General features: G+C 33.6%; 1 protein-coding gene across 1 annotated transcript; it reads left to right on the plus strand.

The window, feature by feature from the left end:
• The first annotated feature begins 4,375 nt into the window (after positions 1-4,375).
• Positions 4,376-4,825, plus strand: LOC109816963 (auxin-induced protein 6B). Its single transcript, XM_083064204.1, has one exon. The coding sequence runs from the start codon at positions 4,376-4,378 to the stop codon at positions 4,823-4,825; it is 450 nt and encodes a 149-aa protein (XP_082920330.1).
• Positions 4,826-23,921: the final 19,096 nt, after the last annotated feature.

Genomic DNA, 23,921 nt, shown 5'->3' on the forward strand with positions numbered 1-23,921 from the left:
ATGAATGTGCTCTCTTCGTTTATGAGTCTTCAAGCTTTTTTATATATGTGTTTCATGAAGATGAATGTTGCATATGCTTAAGCATCTCTCACAAGCTTACTTCATCTATCTTCATCCTCATTCCTTGAAGATGGAAATGTCTATTGGTGTATTAAATGTTTGCATTAAATGCGTTTCACTAAATTGTTACTTCTTATATGATCAAGAAAGTTAATTATCACCTTTTAGGTACCAAAAGAGAGGAACTATGTGTGTGTCAGTCCAAAACAGTTTTTCCTATAGTTTTTCTGTTCTTTGCAAGATATACTATTCTTTTTTTTTACAAAAATCATGTCTTTAATTCTTTTAGTGAATTGTGAGTACCGAAGAAACTTTATCAATTTGGTACGTTAAGGAATCATGTGAACAAAAAATGATTTTGTTATCAAACATCATAAATGATATGTTAAGGAATCATAAATGAAGTATTTCGTTTGTGAGACTTAATGTTAAGATAACTAAACATCTTAATCAAATTGTCTTAAAGAAAAACTTCTCCCTTAAAAATTTTTTTTGTTTGTTATTATTTAAACTTGAAATCTTATCCTTTTTTGAATTAAGAGTACACTTACTCTTGAAATAAATGGATTCATTCCTTCTCTCTCTCTCTCTCTCTCTCTCTATATATATATATATATATATGTGTGTGTGTGTGTGTGTGTGTGAATGATACACATTAGCACCAAAAAGTAACCAAGCATGACATAACTATTTTCATTTTCAAATTTATAATATTTTAACAATCATCATTTTTTTTACAATTCTATATTGTGCGTTTCGATTTTGTGACGATGTTAAAAAACTTAAAGATAATAAAGTTACATAACAACTAATGATAAGGATTAAAGCATAAAAATGTTTACATAATAGTGACATAAATACCTAAGCATTTGATGTAACAACATTAAAATGATGCATACAAGTTTCACGCAACATTTACCTAAACATTTCATGTAGCAAAATTTAAGCAACACAAAAGTTCTTATCATTGTAAGGAGTGTCAAAACAAATCACTATATAGGCTACATTTTCATATCCAACACACGCATCTAAATTCTACAACTTAGAGACTCTTCAATTTAATTTTTGGTCCCTAAAATTTCGCAAATGTATAATTTTGGCCCTTAAATTTTTTATTGCAAATTTAGTCTCCTAAATTTTCAAATTAAGCAATTTCAATCCTTTCATTAACATACCATTAAAAATTAAACAAAAAAATGTCAGCGTAATCTTAAATGACATTGCCTAACAGTTATTTGCCTTTTATGTAAAATGTTAAAAAAAAATTCATTATAGTGTCCCGTCATATAATATTAACAACATTATTTCTTTTTAACAGAAATCAATAGAAATACTTATATTTTTTGATTTCGTACTAGTATCTTAAGGCTTTATTTTAGGCTAATCTAACCCGGTCGAGAGGTAAATAAAGTTGGCCAATGATTGTTTCTGTTAAGGATCGAACTCGAACATTGTCCAAACAATTCAATATTGAGTTCAATACATTAACTACTTGTGATAAACTCTTTAGTCAAGAAATAGTTATATAAAAACTAAAACAAATATTTTATATAAAAAATACTTATATAAAGATAAAATTTATAATTCAACCATAAGATACCTAGTAATAGTATAGTTTTATGTCTCTTTGAAAAATTAGGTAAGTCTGCTAGCAGTTTTAGCATACTATTGACACTAAATGATAGGATGGGCATAGAGAGACCTAAAAGAAGAAAAATTAAATGGTTAAAAGGATTTCATTTATTCGTTGGTTCATAGCGACAAAAATTTGCACTAAGCACTCAACAATTCGCTTAGAGCGAGCCTAGACAAAGAATGTCCCAAGGAGCCTTGATCTAGTTACTTAAAGCAACTCATCCCTTGCTCTAGGAAAATGAAATTCACTTAGAGTGCTCAAGAATTCACTCTAAGCAAGTAAAGTCAGAGACCACCCCTGTAACACCACATCACCTGACTCTCAGCAAGTAAGTTCTCGTTTTGAGCCATCGCATCTCGCTCTAAGCAATCGAAACTCGCTCTAAGTGAGCCAAGTCAAAGACTTCACCTAAAATGGTTGCACCTGCTCGCTTTGAGCAACCCCATTGACACTCTGAACAAGCGAGCCTAGAAAACATGTAAACCTCAGGAACGAACATAGCAACTTCAAGAACAAGAAAACAACTCCAAGTTCTCCCATCCACTACCAAATTTCAAGCATGCAACTTAGAATTTATCATCTCCCATCATCCTAATTTTTAGAAATCGCATAAAAAAAACCATATTTAATCATCTAATGCAGCAAGATCATGGATCTCCTCATCCTTCACCAAGAACATCAAAGTTCCAAAAATGAAATAGCCACCCCCAAATCAAGCATACCCTCATGCAATCAACAAGAATCTAGGTACATGGAACACCACAATTCATTAAGATCGAGTTCTAACTTCTCTTACCTTAACTTCAAGCCAAAAAAGAAGAAAAGGATGGAAAGAAAACGTGTTTCGAGCCAACACCGAAGTTTCACACTAAGACAACCTCAATTCTTAGCCTCTAATGCTTTGAATCACAACTCTCTAATCCTCAAGGATTTTTTATTCCATAGAAAAATCTAGAAAGAAAAATAGCTTTAGAGCTCTTCTCTCTAGAATATCTCTAAGGTTCTCTAAGAATGAAGTTATAAGGCTTGAACCTCGAAAGCAACCTCAAATATCTTTTGACACATGGTCAATCGAGCCTCTCATTAGAGAAATCCTCCAAACATTTTAACAACTCTATAAGAGTTCCTTAACCTCTCAAAGTCACTCTATCACATCCCAAACACATGCAATTATAAGTAAAGACAACAATCAAAAAGGTAAAATGTTATACTCGTCCCACCTCTTTTCATAAATTAATTAATTGAATATTGATAAAACAAAGTATCCCTTATCAAATTCCAAACAAATTTAAACATTATTCTCAATTACAGATTAACTTATCATCTTACTGCCCCTCTAAATGGCAATATTCAAAGTATTTTTTTGTTTTATTAATTTTTTAAAAATATCTCTTCGTAAAAAAAAATTAAAAAAAACGTGTCAGTGTCAGTACATTTATTCATTCAGTGACAGGAACCAAATGTGGGTCAATTGGTCAACCATTCTCCCGTTATTGGGTAAAGTGTGAACGCGATGTTAACAGTATTTTGGTATTTTTCGAATCCACAAATAATAAAATATATATAAATATGAAACGACGTGAGTCCAAAGTAAAATCATATGCACTTAAATTATATCAATAAATCACACAATCAAATATATTTTTTTCAAAACTATCCTTTGCTTCTCCTGGGTAAACAAGTCTACAATATTATTTTTAAATGAAACTTACCTCAGTTTTATTATTTAGCGTGTAGATCACTATTACAATATTATTATAATTTAATCCTGGTTCAAATTTTAAGTATATAGTCGCATTATTTATATATTTTTTCTTTTTCATTTATTTTTTTCTGTCCAAAATTATTACTTATTTATTTTTGGATTGGTTCCTGCAATATCCATTGTCGATAGCAGTGACTAATCTCCCCGCTACGTTGGAGGTACCTTAAAAAGTGAGATAGGTGACCCCAAGATTTAACGCGGCTGCATACACAAAAGAGACTTATCTACTATAAAAAAAATTACCTTCTAGACCTCTATTTATCTTTAATTTTTATAGTTTAAAACATTCTATTATATATATATATATATATATATATATATATATATATATATATATATATATAAATACACATTATTTTCATTTCTTTTTAGACTTTATAAATTTATAAACTTTACATTTTAATCTTCCTAGTACCAGACAAAACGTAAAAAAGAAACAAAGACTATATGTATGAAGACTAATTATATATATATAAAAAAATAAAGCTTATAAAATTATAAAAATCAAAAGAGTAATTTAATCTTAAAAGGCTGAATTATGTTTTTAGTGTATGAATTTTTAATTTATTTGATCTGATGTATTATTAAAATATCGAATTTAATGTTTTTAATTTTCTAAAAAAATAATACAATAACAATATGGTGATTAATACTCCAATAAGACTAACAGCATAATTGAAGTTTTTTACAAATAATAATACATAAAAAATATATATTGTGTATTGTTAATAGAGAATTGGAGTGAGGTGATGGTTCCGCTGAAGAGTGGTGGAAGAAAGAGAGACAGTAGGAGTTTGTAATTATCTCGAAAGAGCAAGCCCAGTTTGCGAAGGTCCTCACTATAAATCCCCAACCCCTCCGACTGTTGAAAATCCCCCAATCTCCATTTTCATTCAAATTCAAATTCAAGAGAAATGTCGTCGAAATGCAGCCAAATAAAGCACATTGTGCGGCTCCGGCAGATGCTGCGGCGGTGGCGCAACAAGGCCCGGATGTCGGCGAGGCGCGCGCCCTCGGACGTGCCGGCGGGGCACGTGGCGGTGTGCGTGGGCAGGAACTCGACGAGATTCGTGGTGCGCGCGACCTACCTGAACCACCCGGTCTTCAAGAAGCTTCTCCTCCAGGCGGAGGAAGAGTACGGGTTCTCCAACGACGGTCCCTTAGCCATCCCCTGCGACGAAACCCTCTTCCAGGAGATTCTCCGCTTCATCTCCCGAACCGAATCCTCCAAACCCAACCGCTTCTTCAACCTCGAACTCGACGACTTCCGCCGACACTGCCACCTCGCCATCGCCACCTGGCCCGACTCTCGACCGCTCCTGCACCTGCACGGCCCCTCTCACTCTCACAACACCTTTTGCTAACTTCCAAACCCCAACCGCTCTTTTAACCCTCCTCTTCACTCACGCCAAATTCTAATGCTACATACGAGAAACACATTATTATATATTCCATTGCCAACATCTCATTCCTGCCCCTATTTTATGTTATCTTAGTCACACTCACACATATCCCCATAACAACACGTACAAGATTATCACAGCTTTATTTATTTCATGATGTCTCAAGTGCGTGAATTAACCGGTATAAGATTATTTCAGTTTAATTTGTGTCTTCTGGACATGGATCAACTGATATAAGACTGATACAAGATTATTCCAATTAAGTGGGTGACTTTAATTTTTCTTCTGGATTTTGGATATGCATTTGTGTTAAATATTTGGAAAGAGAGTGGTATGACCAATAATACTCTATGAAAAAGAATGTGGTCTATGAAAAGAGAAAAAAAGAGTTTTAGAAAGGTTTGGGAATGTGGATCCAGGAGATGGCACAAGGGTGGGAGAGTATGGAAAATCCTCCACTGAGTCGTCCCGGGTTTGGATCGGACTGGAGGCTGTGATTTCATGGCTATTTTCAAGCTGAGATATGAGTCTCTTTTTTTGGGGTTTTCTTTTTTACTATGGTAAGATGTAAAGTATGTATGTGAATGTATTCGATTTGATTTGATTTGAAGAATGGAAATGAAATTGTAGAGAAATTTCAAATTGAATTTCACCGTACTTTATAATTGGGTTTGACAGCGGTGTGTGTATAATAATAGTGCCATGTTTGACAACTAGTTAATTTAATTGACAAGTATTTGTTGGTGTTGGTGGCGCGAAATTTGGGTATTAAATTAAAATTGTTGTAAAGTTTGTTTGTTTGTTTGTTTTTGTGGACGTTGCAATCACGGTAGCAGTTGTGGGAGTTATGATGACACCAACCCACGTGAAAGCAACGCAAAGTCCTCTCACTTGCTATGTTTTCACCTGATTCCGCTTTTGTCCCAAGAACACTGTGATGGATTAGTGTTATTCTACTCTCACGTTCAACTTTTACTTCAAATTCTCCGCTGTAAGGACTAATTTAACAACGTTATCATACAAAACGACATACAAATATATTTTAAAAAGTATTAGCAACCTTTTGGTATAAAAATTACACGATGACTCACATTTTATTCAATCAACTTTATTACATTCCTTTCGTTAATTTTTAGTTTGTTTAAATATGTATGTGTTATCTTAATTTTTTTAAAATATTACTTTTCAATAACATTTTCATTTTATTAATATTTAAAAAGATTAGTCTAGTTCATAGTTAACGAGTTTTTAAAAGAAGTAACAAATAATAAATGAAATACAAAGAGTAATAAAAAGAATTTAATATTATGGGTTTAAGATTATTTAATGTATGTACGATAATCGATTTGAATAAAGAAACGATAAAGTGAAAAATAGCAAATAAATATAAAACATAATATTGTAATTTTAAAATTTTTATTAAAAAAAAAAAAAAAAGATGAAGAAGAACTTCATTGACCAAAAGAAAGGGAACATGATCACAATCATGCAAAAGAAGAGTTTTCATTTTCAAGAGAGAGAGAGAAAGGAGAGAGTGTTTATGCCAGCTATGTCCTCACCTAATTAATCACTTCACTTGTATTATTCCCATAAAATACTGTACTAGTATTTTCCAATTACAAATATAATTGATGCATGTATGAGTATGACTAAGATGAAGCTTTTGGTGTGTTATATATTTTCATTGAATGAATACAAGCTGGACAAAAGAAATATCTGGTGGCAAATGAAGTCTCATGGGTCTCCACCATGCATGTTCGAAGCATTGCGTTCATCCGAATCCTTTGACGAAGGGTATGATATGATATGACCCAGCCCAAAGAATATTTGTGTCACAATCATACATAGCTTCTTTCTACAAACCCAAGTGCTCAAGATACCGAAAGAACTGTTTCAAATATTTGCACATTTGTTTTCTGCTCCCACACAAAGATTGCTGGTGGAAGTGGAGATCCTTGTCACTTGTTTTTACCTTTTTAAACATTGTAAAATCAAAAAGTTATTAGTTGGTTCGATTTTTATGTTTCTCAACCAAAAATTAGAGTTCAATTTTTGACTTGAATATAAGGTCATAACGTGAGGAATTATTTTACTTTCATCGTGATTAATTTGATGGAAAGAAATTATACCTCATATCAAGAGAGAGAGAAAAAGAAAGCAAAAGAACAATATTGACCACGTAAAAGCATTTTTTGCTGTAGAAAAGCCTGAAACGTACCAATCATTTAGAATTTGGAAGGTGTGGTGGGGTGACCCAATTTACAACACACCACATGATCTGCATAACAAATAATTATCACTGTTCAATTTAGAGTCATGCTTAATATATGCACCACTTTATTTTTTGTTTGAGATGACAAAATTAAATTATGCAAGTATATATAGTATTTTATTTGTTTCTAATTCTCTAACATGGTATTTATTTTCCAACACTTCCCCTCAACAGTGTTCATCAGTGAGTTGTGACTTGTCACATGTTTTCATCTGTCGGTCTAAATTTATACTTCAAATTTAGGAATCAGAAACTGTTACTTTTATTTGTTGTGTAGAACTGTGTTCCACTTTTTTAGAGATTAGAGGGCACAATTTTATTTATTGCCTTGCCCATAAAGGCTGATATTTACTTATTAGGGGTTTTCTTATGCTTTGCCCCTTTTATTGATACCTTTCAATTTTTCTATTAACCCTTTTTTGGGAGTCTTTTCTTATATGTGGACTCTAATTCCATAATAAAATTTATATGCAAGCTACATTAAAAAAAATAAGTGTGATTATTTATCTTTTACTTTTTAAAGATCAGAAATATCTTGAGACAATTATATTTGAAATAGATAAAATTATTAAGTTGGAATAATCTCATGTCATTGATTCACACGGAGTTTACAAGTTTTTGGCATAAATGTTTTGTTTATTTAAAAATATCTTAACATTTTGGACTTTTAACTCTCTTATTTACATATCATTTTCTTTATTTCTTATGTTTTCCAAGAATCTTAAATTGCAATTATGTGGCTCTTTTATTGAGAAGAACCCAACTCCCAAGAACAATAAGGGTGATGTGGTCCAAACAAAAAAGAAGAAAGGAAGCCCAACTCTACTAGAAATAACGGTGATGAGGTACAAATAAAAATGGAGAAAGAAACCCCAACTCCTCTAACAATAACGGTGATGAGTCCAAATAAAAAATATATATAAGATGAATTTAGAAAGGCTTTTGTAAATGTACCACCATCTATTAATAATACACTTTTTATATTCTTATTTTTCCCAAAATACCTTTCAATTTTATTTCTATTTCATAATTTCTTGACTTCACAAACCCCCTTAGAAAATATGAGGAAGAAAAACATTTTTCTAGAATAATAAATTTAATATTTTAAAAAGCACTTTCTGAAATATTAAATTATTCTTTTGAAAAATATGTTCTCCCAAAAAAATACTTTTCGAAACAATAAATTTAATATTTTAGAAAATATTTTTTAAAAATAACACTTTTAAAAAATATTTTTTAGAATAATAAATTTAATGTTCTGAAAAACATTAAAAAAATACTTTTAAAAGATAATTTTCAAAAGATTAAATTTACTATTTCAAAAAATATTTTTCAAAAATGCAAAAGAAAAGTACTTCTACAAAATATTTTTTCGAAAGTTTAAAAAATAAATCAAGTTCAGTCTAGAATTGACAGAATCATACCGTATGAACAAAAAAGTTTTGAAAAAATTCACCAACTTAATTCTTTTTTACGTGACTAATTTACCAATTGTGTATATAAGTCATACCATATATTAAATTTGGAGAACAAGATGATGTAAATTAGAATTTAAAGAATGATAAAGTTGAGAGTGAAAAGATACAATTTAAAATGTACAAAGATAAAATGTGGTATTATCGATCGTTGGAAAAATAAATCAATAACCAAAGCAAGAAGGGAAAAAAAATTCAAAGAAAAGTAATCAAAGAGGGGTGGAGAAGGAGAGTGAAAGAAGGGGTTGAAAAAGATAATTATAAAAGTAAGTTTAATTAAATAGGAAATTAATTAAAAGATATTTAAAAGAAAAAAGGAAACATATTTATAAAAAAAAGGTGTATATATCAAATGCATCCTAGAAAACTCCCATTGTTTTCTGTCATTAAAGGAATAGGGCTTTGGAGAAAGAAACCCATCACTGTTTTGGGCCAAGAGTGCAAGACCCATCCTTCTCACTCTTTCTCGAGTTAATGAACAAGGCCCATAATACAATATGTTGGGCTCCGCTGTGTGAACACATTTGACCCATAAAATTATTCTTCATTAGAATTGTTAAAATATTTACTTTATCAATATATGTCTCATTTGAATCAATAAAGAAATTGTTGGGGTCCCTTTTTTGATGGGTCTTGAACTCAAAAGTTCATAAGCACGTTGCCCCGAAATATAAGCGTTTTGGTCCCTCATCATGATTGAAACATGCACAATGCCAAAACTGTTATGCAGGTAGTCACGATCGTACAATGAAAATGGACATATCCCCACCCATGTAAGAAAGAATCACCTCTTTGTAAACCAAGAATATTAAAATTTGTTTGTAGGTCCTTATTCTAAGTGTAAGAGAACGTGTTAATACACTTTTAACTAGTCACTTATTTGCATAAATTTATTTTTAATTTTCTTAACATGAAACGTATTCTCTCCAATAAAGAAGATGAAGTCAAGTTGTTCTACAACAAATTGAAATCAAGATATATAGAAGAATTTTAATGATATAGTTAGTACTATTTTTTAATTATTTAAAATGATAGATAAATTATACTTAATCTTATGCGTGTATATTTAATACTTTGTGTTAAAGTGAGAAACACGGTCAGATACTAATGTTATGTTTGGTTGACTAAGTTGAAAGAAAATATAAAAGAAAGAAAGCATGAAAAATAATATCTTTTCTTAACTTTAGTTTCATAGAAATTGAAAGGGAAATCTGAAAAAATAAAAGTAAAAATAACAACAACAACAAAAAAGAAAAAGTTTACCTTTTAAAAATAATTTTTTTTTCCTTATTTCCACTAACTTTTTTGAATCAAATTTTTTTCTCACCTCTATATTTTCTTTCCTTTGTACTAAAAAGAAAAATTAAGCTTAATTTAATTTTATAAAATTGATTTATAAAATAAAAATTATTTTTATTTATATACATTATTTTAATTATATCCATCAAAATTGGATATCTCAAACAAAAAATTTATAAAATTAAATATCTACATATAATCCAACACAACTTGATAGTTGATGTTTCAATATACTCGATGTTCCTGTTAGGAAACACTCCTCCTGTAGTTCCTGCTAACCGATCTTTTAAGTCCCAAAGGCTGGCCGAATCCGGTCTCCGAGTGGTGGGGATGGTACCTGTAAAGGCACTCCAATGTTCAAGTAAGTATTCGGTATAGAGCAATAAAGACTATTGTATTTAATAATCATACCTTTCCCATCAATCCCATTAATGTCATATTTATAGTAACGTTCTTGGACCTGATGGGCTTTCTGAGTTATTGGGCTGGTGAGCGAGGCTTTATGCATGTAATTACAACTGACGTGGATGTGTTTAATGTAATTAACACTTTACTTCTAATCCACGAATATTCGTTATGGCCGAATACCCATTTGGCATGTTCGTTGGCCAAGGGGGTATTTGGCATGTTCGGTACTAAGGATGGGTTTAGGGGTTTTTGATCCGGTTTCGTCTCTAGTCGAAGGGGTTGTTTGATTGTTTTGGTATTCGGGGTCCCGATAGTGATGAGGGTCGGAAGGGTGTTCGGTCATTGTGGAAGTCGAACGAGTGTTCGATCAATGTTGAAACTGAAAGGGTGTTTGGTCAACGTTGAAACTGAAAGGGTGTTCGGTCAACGTTGAGATCGAAGGAGTATTCGATCATAACTAGTACACTCAATAACACCAATTAAAAAAGATTTTAATCTATATTAAAAATGCATTTTATCTAACTTAAATCTACAAACTAATTTATAAAATAAAAATTATCTCTTATTTATATATATTATTTTCACTACATTATTAATTAATGTAAGGTTTTCAACGCTTTACATCAAACAAACCATAAGAGAAGGCATAACTCTCAACAAAAATTCAACCCTTAATTTAGGGCATTATAAAATGAGTAATTCCTTCCGTCAGATAGAAGGTCGTTGGTGAAAGAAAATAGAGATGAAAAGTGAAAGTTTGACTTGGAAAATGATAAAGTAATGATGAAAATGAGTAGATGAAGAAATGGTACGAAAGAATTGAAGGAGTGGGGTACGGTGTAATAATCACAATGCTGGTTGTTGCAGAATCGATCAGCAAGGTGCATGCAGAAAATCCCAATGTTGCTTTCCTTCATTACTCGTACAACACCAGCTTTTGTTCTTGATTCCTCATGCATCCCTGCCAACATGAAAATCATTTTTTCTACCCAATTATTTCATTGCATAAATTTATATAAAAAATTATCCATCCATTATTATATAACTTTAGTAATGTAATCGACTTTTTTTTATATAAATTTAATGAAATGTTACACGTGAAGTATGTCTAAAGTGTAAAGGGACATATTGCCCTAAATTTCATCTCCATCTAGAGGTAAATAAAGACAAAATATAAGATTAATAAATTTAATAGGTGTAATGGTGTGAGAAAGAAAAAATAAATAAAAAGAAATTGAAAGTATTAAGTAAGTATTTACAATGAAGTTTACATATCAATATTTCGAGCCCAAATTTACAAAATTAACCGGCAGAGTATTTTCTTACTTTTAATATTTTAATTTAAAAAGTGATAATGAGTTCATTTATATAATTAATGAACGCTATAATTAATTAATAATGTTCACCACAATCATAGTTAATCGACTTTTTAAACATGTAAACAGGAATTTTTTTCCTGCACATAAAAAATATTTTATCGAAAGAGACAACATTTCCTTCTGATTGTGTTTGGTAGAGAAGAAAAAAATAAGAGAAAAGTAAACAAAAATTAATAAAAATAAATAAGAAATTAATAAAGTAAAAATTTAGTTATTTAATTAAAGAGAGATATGTAAGAAATAAAATATATATATATATATATATATATATATAAATGATAAGAGAAAAATAAATAAATAAATATGAGAGAATGAAATCTATCACATTTTAATTTTTCATCATCTTATTTCTCCTCAACTAAACAATCTTCCTTATTTCTACTTTCTGATTTTCATTCTCTCCATTCTATTTTTTTATTTTTTTTTTCTATCAAACAAGACATCAATAAAATTAAAACTAACCATTAACCTCTATAAAAATATTTTAATAAAATTACAAATGGCATCCAATATTTTCGAGGCAAGTTGAAGTGAAGGAATATAAAAGCTAAGGAAACCGAATAATTAAATTTTGTCTACATAGAAGAAGAATATTGTCTGCTATATATTTACTGAAAGTCAAACGTATTGACTTGAAACGTGGAAATGAGGTGAGAAGCATGAAAATGGTAATTGAAGTGAAGAGAATCCAATGAAATGAGGTAAATATAGAAAAATGCATGTGAGAGAGTACGCGTGCATGCAGTGTCATGTCCAAGATTTTGCAGCACAACACACAACCCAACACCACTTTCCATCACTCTTTCTGCCACATTCACGTAAGCAATTCTACATCTAATAGCATATTTGGATTGATGGTAGTAACGTGATTTTTCAGGTCAAATTTGAAAGTAAATTTATTAAAACTTTTTCATTATTGGAGAGAATTTATGTAAAAATATACTGTGAAATGGATCATCAACATTTAATCTTTCACTCCATCTTAATCATTCACAAAATTCCTTCCTAAGATTGTAACCATAGGTAATATTTTATTTATAAATAAATAAATAAGTGTGTAAAAATTCAAGATATGAAACATTTTTCAAGCATTATCCATACATAATTTTTAATATTGTCAAATGTTTTTGTTTTCTCGTGTTCTTTTCTAAGATTTAATTAACTAATTCATTATAATTAAAAAATTAATTAATATTCTTTCCATCTCATAATGAATCCAATTTTAACATTTAGAAAATGTCTCAAAATAAATAATATTTTTATTTTTCAATATAATATTAATAAAAATTTTCTAATTTATCATTTCATAAATTATTCAATCACCAATTAAAAGTAATGTATTTATTGACAAAATAGGTTATTTTAGTAAAATTGTATCATAAAATGATACATTTTATTACACTACCATGTTCCTATGTATTGGAGTATAAGATCCAAATACCTAATTTATCAAGATTAAGAAAATTAGTTAATATAGTTGATAACAATTAATTTATCCTATTTTATGTGTTTTTTCAAAACTACTCTTATGTACTATTTTTCTTTCATAATTAATATTATTATTTCTTTTATTCAATTAAAGTGCATGGCTTAAACTACTTCTCTCTCCTAATTAATATTGTCATCTTTCCTAATCAATTAAAGTACATATTTTTTAAAGAATTTATAATTAATGTATTTCATCAAATTAAGAGAACATATTTTAATTAAAAGTATATTAGTTTAAAAATAATTAGTTACTAAAATAATATAAATTGGATTTTATGCTACAATTATTCTAAATTGAATCTTAGAAATAAAAATAAAGATACTAATTCAAAATTTGTGTATAAAAACTTTAAATTGTAGTTATTATAGAATGAAAGAGACATTAAATTTATTCTTAATTTTTAGCTATCCTTAGAATTAAAGAGACTCTTATTCTAACCATTGTAAATTACCCAAACACACAACTCAATACAACACTTTCCATGCAACCTTTTTGCGCCATCTCACCTCTCCTTCTACATTCACACAATTTACATAAGCAAACTCACATGTATATGGACTAATCCATGAGAATCAGACCTACTTAATAGTACATAAATAAGAGTGAAAAACTCAAGATATAAAACATTTTTCAAACTTTATCCATACATAATTTTTATACTATACAACTATTTAAACACTAAAAGAAGAGTTTTATTATATACTAGTATAAAGAAACATTTCATGCTTCTATATGTTTTGTTATAAATATTTTTTTTTAAGAAGAAAAAGAGACAAAATTGTATCCTGTTAATGAGTAGTAATGATTGATTAGATAAAGTGTATAGTTATAGTGAGAAAATAGAGTTTGTATGAAGATAAAAGTGTCTAAAAAAAATGGATACAAAGGATAGTTATCAAAAATGTCTATCTCCATATAGGTATAAATAATGATTCTATTAAACTCAAATAATATTGTTTCCGATAAAATATTTATGTGGTCTTTACTAAAAAGTAAATCGCACTTTCATTATATTTTTTATATTTATCAAAGTTTTATTCCTTCAAAAAATATTTATAAGATTATGCAGAGAAAATAGACACAATTTGAAGAGAGATTTGAATAGTATTAATAAAAAATTTAACACCTTTTCAAAATAATGAAGTAGTAATAAGATCCTAAGAGAGCAAACGAAGAGTAAAATAAGAAGAACATACAATGTTTTTATACTGATTCATTTCAACCACCAATACTACATCCACTACTTGATCAACCTTGATCAAGTTTTATTATCTTTTAAAAAATACAAGTATTATTTCGTAAATCACTTCTCGCTTAACTAAGTATTCTTTGATTTGCCTCTTTAAGCGATTACTTAAGTATTTTTTAAACACAAAACCTCTCTAGGCTTCAAGCAACCAAGTATTATTTTACAATCAAGTATCTCCAAGCTCAAAGCAACTAACTTTCTTTTATAATCAAGCTTCTTCAACCTCAAAGCAACCAAATATTTTTTATAGTCAAGTCTCTCTTCAAGCTCAAAACAATAACGAAAAGCTAGAGTTGGATAAGTTAACAATGTTATTGTTTTATCTTATTATCAAGATGTGATGCAACCAATATTAACTACAAGGTCTTTTATAGAAAGAATGAAATATACAATGATTGTGTGAGTCTATCTCTTTGTCGCTTCTTTATAATCTTCAAGTTTCTTTATATAGATGTTTCATGAAAATGGCCATTGGAAATCCTTGAGCATCTCTCACAAGCTTGTTTCGTCTATCTTCATCTTCGTTTAACATAGAGAGAAGTGTTTGTTGGTGTTAGTCAAAAATAATTTTTCTTATAATTTTTTTATGCTTTATAGATTTGCTAATCATTTGTCTTATGCAAGGCATGTCTTTAGTTTTTTTAATGAATTGTGAGTACCAAAGGAGATTTTCCTTTCAATCGGTTAAGGAATGATATAGACAAATATGATTTCATTATCAGACATCATAAATGATATGCATACAACACATTTGTCTTATAGATGAAATATTTTGTTTGTGGAACTTAATATTCTAATAATTGATCATCATCATCTTATCTTTATTCATCTAAGCTTGATTTGAAAAACTTTTCTCTATGAAAAACGTTTATATTTATTATCGTTAAAACTTAAAGCCTAAGAGGTCTTAGATCATCTTTTGACCTAATAGATTTAATTACTTAATTCAATATGATTGAAGAAGTTGAACATTTTTCACCAAAATTTTTTTGATCAATTTAACTAATAGCAATAAATTTGTCCTAAATTTATGTTCTTTTAAAACTATTTTTAATATTAATCTAAATGACACTTCACTTTAATGAGAGATAAGAATATTACATTATCATAATCTCTTATGTTTAAATTTTCTATTAAAGTTTGGTTACATAAAAAAAAAATCTAAATCATCCTTTAGATTAATATCCTCTCAAAGATTTACCCTCTCGTGATTTTATTTTTTTTGGAAATGCCCTCTCATGTGTTAAAATAAATACATTCCTCCTTAACAAATATAAATATGTTACATTTTAATAATTTATCTCTTGATTTAAATATTTAATTATTATTTTTAAATTTTTTATAAGTTTTGAAAAATTAAATATATTTAAAAGAAACATTTTTTAATTACTATTTACACAAATATTTTTTAAATTTATTAAAAATAAAAATGGTTTGTGTGAATTTTTTTATATTTCAAATAAATAAATAAAGAAGTATACATATATGATTTATTTTTTATTTTCTAATTTATTTATTAATAATTTACTTTGAATTTAATTATATTTTACAATTTTTTATCAAGTGACTAAATGACAATGAATTAAAAATATTTAACATATTCTTTAATTAAAAAATATTTTTTGAGATAAAGTGATAATATATATATATATATATATATATATATATATATATATATATATATATGCTTAAATATGTTTTTAGTACCTCAAATTTAGGGTAAATCTGTTTTTGGTCCCTCAAATTTAAAATTATTGTTTTTAGTCCCTGTAATTTCAAAAAATCTTATTTTAGTCCTTATATTCAAATTTTGTTAAGAAATTTATCAAACATTATTGCATAAAATCTACATATCAGTATTCCTATTAGTGAAAATATCACATTAAATCTGGTGTAGCAACCTCGGTCGCGACGGGACGGCGAAAAATAAATTGAAAAAGAGGGAGTCGCCACCAATGTTATTTTTTACGGAAAAACATTGGAAAAACCATAAAATAGAAAATAGTCTACGAAAACCAAATTTTTGAGTTCGGGAGTCGATTACGTATGAGGAAGGTATTAGCACCTCACAACGTTCGTCCTAAGACGATTACCTTTAATTAATTAAACTAATTATTTATAATTTATAAAATATTTATCTCACTAAAATTATCAAATATATTTTATTTAACTAATTTAAATTATGCATTAAAAAAAAGGTTAAAATTATTATTGTTATATAAAAAGGAGGATAATATATTTTTTTATTTTTTGGCTCGACAAGATTTAGTTCTTGCTCCTACGTATCTTCATGTGTAATGAAGAATCAGAGTCACGTAGTTCTATGGTAGAAAATATTTGTGTGTTCATATTTTTAATTAAATTTTATTTTTGTTAAATATAGGATTCTTGAACTGTCTCAGCTCATTCACCTAAAAATATAAAATTGACTAAGGTGTACACCAAAGTCAATTCAATAAAATTTTAATTATAATTATTGCTAGAGATGTTATGATGTAAAAAAAATTTCTTGGTTGAACATTTTTGTTTTTGGAGGAAAAACTTAAAGATAAATTGTCACAACTTGTACTTTAAATTCAAAGGTTAAAAAGATGTCACATCTAATTAACCATTTGTAACGACCCGCCACGGTCTCTACACTTAGTGGAATCGCACTACAACTAGTTAACTAAGAGAATATTAAACTGGATAACACATACATACAGGCATAAATATAAAGATCGAAATAATTAAGTTTCTGTATATAAAATATAGCACCATATATGTACAGTCATCCCAAAATATTCCTTAGTGCCGGTCAAGCACTGACAAAAAAAATGTTACCCAGAATGGTAACTCAAAACACGAGACTCAGCTCCTCGTCTCACAACGATCATCTCTACTCCCAAGCTATCCCTGACCTGCTCCCATACCAAGTATGATCATCGCAGTTCCACCACATGGAAAACAGAAGGGTAAGCTAGAATTCAAAGATCAATAATACAAGTACAGAATAAAAATTCTATACTACACATGCATCCCAAATTCTGTCCCTAAGGAACCTTTCATCTCAATCAATCATTCATTCACCAAACATGAAGTCAAACACCACACTTCATCATATTAATAATCATGCAATGAATGCAACTCATGACAGATAGGCATACATATCAATCATCTAATGCGTCGTCACGCATACACCTAGGAGATCTCCATAACAATAGAGCTGTATAAGTGACATTCCATCCTACCGAAACCACCCCAACCGTTTTCACGCCCAATGCGCCCGCTCGGTCACAGCTAAACAGGATATATAATCCTCACTCGGGTTTACTCGGATGATGTCACTTACACACTTGGAAGTCCAGATCCACCGTCAGGTATAGCACAGCTGGGTACGGGCTTACCACGACCTTGGCATGCATTAACCAAGTCAATTGTGGAGTTCGCCCACCGACTATCCGCAAGGATCCACGCACCTTCCCGAGTACTTGGTTAAGGGAATAACCCTCGACCTCATACCCCGCTCCAACACTAGCTAAGGACTTAGAGGAGACTCACCCAACCCAGTGGCCTATCTGAGCACCACTCTCCCAAATCCAGTGGCCTCCCAGAGCACCACTCTCATATATTAGTGGCCTATCCAAGCACCACTCTCAAGAGACTCTATGTGAGCTCTTCCAGTTCGAAATATTTTTCCTCTCCTCAAGTCCTAGGCTAGACTCATGCCATAGGCATCACATGAAATCATGCATAATATATCATAATGGTCTGCCCACCATCATGATCAACAACCATACACATGTCATAAGACATCACATGCAATAATGCATCATACATCATAAATGGTCTACCTACCATTATGATCAATACATACCATATGAACGTATCATATTCAAACATTCATATATATCATCACAAAGCATACATATGAATCACACCTCACCATACATCATATATCATACATACATGATCTAAAACTTCAACTTTAAACATTCATAAGCATCAATTCATTCATAAATATATTCAAGCACAGTGCAGTCAACTCGTGCCTGGCCTAACACCAACCCAAGAGCTCTAAGATCTTCCACGCCTGATACGCTCAACCTGCGCCCGGCCTAAAACTATTCAGAGAGTTCAAAATTCTCATCCAAACTAACAAATTCAGCCACATGCAAACAATCTAGCTTCCCTTACCTGAAGATTGGCTCAGATAGCCAAAGACTGAATCAAAAGTATAATTTCCCCTCGAGGCTCAACTCGAAACTTCAGTCCTCCCAAAACAAGCTTTCTAATCTGAAATTCAAGAAAAGACAGAAGGAGTTATTGATCTAGAGGAGAAAAGGAGTTAAACAGAGAAATTTGGGAGAGAAAGGAGCTCACTGACCCAGAGACCTTCTCTCTAAAACTTCTCTCTAGAACCATAACTCCTCACGGCCCCCCCCCCCCTTCACCCCTATTTATAGGCAATCCGGAGTGGCCAGAACGGCCCGTACCGATACCGGAACGGCCCGTTCTGAACTCCCAGATCACGCACAAAATCCACGCCCAGAACGGCCCGTTCTGAAAACAGAATGGCCCGTTCCGGGACTCATCCAGAACGGCCCGTTCTCCCTCAGGAACAGCCCGTTCTCCCTCCGGAACGGCCCATTCTCCCTCCAAAACGGCCCGTTCTCCTTCCTAGAACGGCCCGTTCTCCTTGCCGGAACGGCCCGTTCTCAACTACAATATGTAGTTCAATTCAGTAGTGTGGAACGGCCCGTTCCAGTTTGGGAACGGCCCGTTCTGGGCTACTGAATCAGCCTTTTTTTTTTTTTTTTTTTTTTTTTACAATGTTACAATACTCCCCAACAAATAAGAATTTTCGTCCCCGAAAATAGGCTTACCTGAAAAGAGGAATGGATACTGTTCCTTGAACCGACTCTCTTCTTCCCAGGTTGCCTCACTAGTAGCTGCATCCCAAAGAATCTTCACTAAGCTAATAGACTTGCCTCGAAGCTCTTTCAACTTGTGATCAATTACAACTACCGGTCTCTTCTCGTAAGTCAAGTTTTCTCTAACTTGCACCTCATCCATCTCTATCACGTGACTCGGGTCTCTGATGTACTTCCTCAACTGTGAAACGTGAAACACATCATGCAGGTTGGACAGAATCGGAGGTAACGCCAACTGATAAGCTACTGGACCTACACGACGAAGGATCTGATAAGGACCAATGAACTTCGGTGTGAGTTTCTTGGCCCTTACAGCCCTTCCCACTCCAGTAGTGGGTGTCACCCTGAGAAACACATGCTCTCCCTCCTCAAACTCTAGAGGTCTCCTCCTCTTATCAGCATAAGACTTTTGTCGATTCTGAGTAGCTCTCAACCTCTCCTGAATCTGTCTCACCATCTCAGTAGTCTGAAGAACTAACTCTGGACCAACCACTACTGACTCACCCTCCTGATACCAACATAATGGAGTCCTACACCTCCTGCCATATAGAGCCTCAAAAGGTGCCATGCCAATACTCGCATGATAACTATTATTATAGGTAAACTCTACCAATGGCAACACCTCCTCCCAGCTACCCAGATGGTCCAACACACAAGCTCTCAGAAGATCCTCTAGTGACTGAATTGTCCTTTCCGACTGACCATCTGTCTGTGGATGATAGGCGGAACTCAACCTCAATCTCGTTCCCAACGCCTGATGTAGAGTCTGCCAAAACCTTGAAGTAAACCTTGGATCTCTGTCAGAAATAATACTGGAAGGCACTCCATGCAGCCGTACTATCTCTCGGATATATAACTGTGCAAGCCTCTCCAAGGACCACCTCTTGTTGACAGGAAGAAAATGAGCACACTTTGTCAACCTATCAACAATCACCCAGATAGAGTCACTGTTCCTAGTTGTCCTAGGCAATCCAACCACAAAGTCCATAGTGACACTATCCCACTTCCACTCAGGAATCTCCATCAACTGTAAAACCCCTCCGAGCCTCTGATGCTCAATCTTCGCCTTCTGACAAGTCAAACAAGCGGCTACAAACTCTGCTATCTCCTTCTTCATACCAGGCCACCAAAAACTTTTCTTGATGTCTTGATACATCTTAGTCATACCAGGATGTATGCTAAGACGACTCATGTGTCCCTCCTCTAGAACAACTCTCCTCAACTCTGAATCACAAGGCAGACAAATTCGACCTCTGAATCTTAGAATCCCATCAGTACCAAGCTCAAAACCAGCTGCCCTCTCAGTACCAAGTAATCCCAAAGTCCTTAACAACTCTGGATCCTGTAACTGTTTAGTTCCCACCTGCTTCAAGAACTCATTAGTTATGGTGATCATACCACAGCTAATGTGATCCTGAACAACCTCCACCTCTAGTCTCAAATCTCGGAACTGTTCAATCAACTCCAACTCCCTAATCATCATAGCCGACATGTGAATGGATTTCCTACTCAATGCATCAGCTACCACATTCGCCTTTCCAGGATGATACATCAACTGGAAATCGAAGTCCTTTAGAAATTCCATCCACCTCCTCTGCCTCATATTCAACTCTTTCTGATCAAACAGATATTTCAAACTCTTGTGATCACTGTATACACTGAATCTCGCACCATACAGATAGTGCCTCCACGACTTCAAGGCAAATACCACAGCTGCAAGCTCCAAATCATGAGTAGGATAATTTCTCTCATGGGTCTTCAGTTGCCTCGAAGCATATGCCACTACTCTCCCTCCCTGCATCAACACACAACCTAACCCCTGGTGAGAAGCATCACAGAACACATCAAAATGCTCACCAGTGTTAGGTAACACCAAAATTGGAGAAGTGGTTAACCGTCTCTTTAGTTCCTGAAAACTCTGCTCACAAGCGTCCGTCCAAACAAAAGGTTGATCTTTTCGAGTCAGTTGAGTCAAAGACATTACTATTCGAGAAAAACCCTCAATGAACCTCCGATAGTAACCCGCCAACCCAAGAAAACTCCTAATCTCTGTAGCAGTCATCGGACGCTCCCACTGAATCACAGCCTCCACCTTGGCTGGATCTACTGCAATCCCCTCTGCCGATATCACATGCCCCAAAAATCTCACCTCGGACAACCAAAACTCACACTTGGACAGTTTGGCATACAACTGTCTCTCTCTTAACACCTCCAAAACCGACCTCAAATGCTCACGGTGATCCTCCAATGATCTAGAATACACCAAAATATCATCAATGAAGACCACCACAAATCTGTCCAAGAACGGTCTAAAGATCCTGTTCATGTAATCCATGAACACTGCTGGAGCATTAGTGACACCAAAAGGCATCACCACATACTCATAGTGACCATACCTAGTCCTAAAGGCAGTCTTCGGTATGTCACTCTCCTTCACCCTAATCTGGTGATATCCGGATCTCAAATCAATCTTTGAAAACACTGAAGCTCCCCTCAGCTGATCCATCAAATCATCAATCCTTGGAAGGGGATATTTATTCTTTATCGTTAATTTATTCAGCTGCCGATAATCAACACACAAACGGGCCCCACCATCTTTCTTCTTCACTAACAGTACCGGAGCACCCCAAGGAGAAACACTGGGCCTCACCATCTGTTTCTCCAACAAATCCTCAATTTGTGTCTTCAGCTCTACCAACTCAGCTGGAGCCATCCTATAAGGAGCCACTGATACCGGTCCTGCACCTGGTACCAGATCAATGCTAAACTCAACATCACGCCTGGGTGGCAATCCTGGCACATCATCTGGAAACACCTCAGGAAATTCACTGACAATCTCGATCCCAGCGATAGCTCTCTCTGTCTCAATACTCAAAGTTGCAAACAACATGAAGCACTCAGCTCCATCCCTCATCAACTGCTCAGCCTGACCCGCTGATACCAACACCTCATCCTCCAACTGAGGAAACATCAACTCTCTCCGAGCACAATCTATAAGGATGTGATGGGCAGATAACCAATCCATCCCTAAGATTATGTCGATATCCACCATGGGCAACACAATCAGGTTCACTCGGAACCTCCTACCAGACACCTCTATCGGGCATCTCACACACATCTCCGACGTCACCACAGAAACTGAAGCCGGAGTAGACACAAACAAATCAACATGCAAGGAAGATACTGACAAACCCAATCTCTTCACACAATCAACAGAAATAAAAGAATGCGTGGCTCCAGAATCGAATAAAAATAAAACATCCTCACCTGCTGCCTTCCCCTTTCCCTTCACTAAGTCTGATGAAGTAGAAGCCTCTGCACCTGACAATGCAAACACTCTCCCCGCAACTGTAGGTCTGGGTGGCCTCGGGGCACTCCCAGATGAAGTCGCCGGTGTCTGACAATCTCTAGAGATGTGGCCTGGCCTACCACATCTGAAGCAAACATTCCCCGGAAGGGAACAATCTCTCACCATATGTGCTCCTCCACATCGATAACACCGCATCGACTGTGCTCCGCCCTGAGGAGTAACAGGTCGAGGTCCCCTACTAACAGCTCCTCTCTGAGACTGTACAGGTCTGTCATAAGGTCCCCTCTGCTGGCCTCCCCTCCTGGACCCAGATGATCCCTCCTGAACTCTAGCAGCCTTACCGCTGCTACCACCACTCTCCAAACTCTCAACAGTCTTTGCCTTCTCAACCAAGGCAGGAAACTCTACTATGGACATGGGGACTATAACCCTCTTCAGCTCGTGCCTCAATCCCTCCGCAAACTTTCTACATCTCCAAGCCTCAGATATGGCCTGAGAGTAGAAACGAGCTAGATGCTCAAACCTCATAGCATACTCAGAAACAGACAAGCTTCCCTGATGTAATCTCATGAACTCTGCCTCCTTAGCGTATCTAACGCTATCCGGGAAATATTTCTCCAAAAAGACCCTCCTGAAGCAATCCCAGTCAACAGGCACACCCCTGCTCTCTAACATCTGCCTGGTGCCTCTCCACCAGTACTCAGCCTCGCCCCCCAGCATGTAAACTGCATAAGCCAACTTTCTCTCATCAGAAGATCCTAAAACACTAAAAATCTTCTCCATATCCCTCAACCACTGATCCGCCACATCAGGATCTGAATCCCCTCTAAACTGAGGAGGCTGACATCCCCTGAACTCTGCTAAATCTCTCCCCTCCTGAGAGACCACCGGTCTAGCTGCATCAGCCGCAGCTCTAGCTGCCTCAGCCGCAGCTCTACCTGCCTCCATATGAGCAAAGTGAGCACTCTGCTGCTGCATCGCCATGGCTATCATCTCCATGGCCCTAGCAATCTGGTCATACTGGGGTCTCACCATACTACAAGAATTCAAACATCCTATTAGTAACATAATACCCCCACAATTCACCAAAGGCTAACACATATCAGAGATATGACACAACAGAAACCTAGAAGGATCACTCCCCACATAGTATCCTAAAAGACTCGACCGGCTCTGATACCATAAAAGTGTAACGACCCGCCACGGTCTCTACACTTAGTGGAATCGCACTACAACTAGTTAACTAAGAGAATATTAAACTGG

Source organism: Cajanus cajan, chromosome 9 (genome assembly GCF_000230855.2).
Source record: "Cajanus cajan strain Asha chromosome 9, NIPB_CcT2T_4, whole genome shotgun sequence".
Taxonomy (NCBI): Eukaryota; Viridiplantae; Streptophyta; class Magnoliopsida; order Fabales; family Fabaceae; genus Cajanus; species Cajanus cajan.

Coding starts and splice junctions, on each gene's coding strand:
- LOC109816963 (XM_083064204.1), top strand. CDS start 4,376: ATGTCGTCGAAATGCAGCCAAATAAAGCACATTGTGCGGCTCCGGCAG.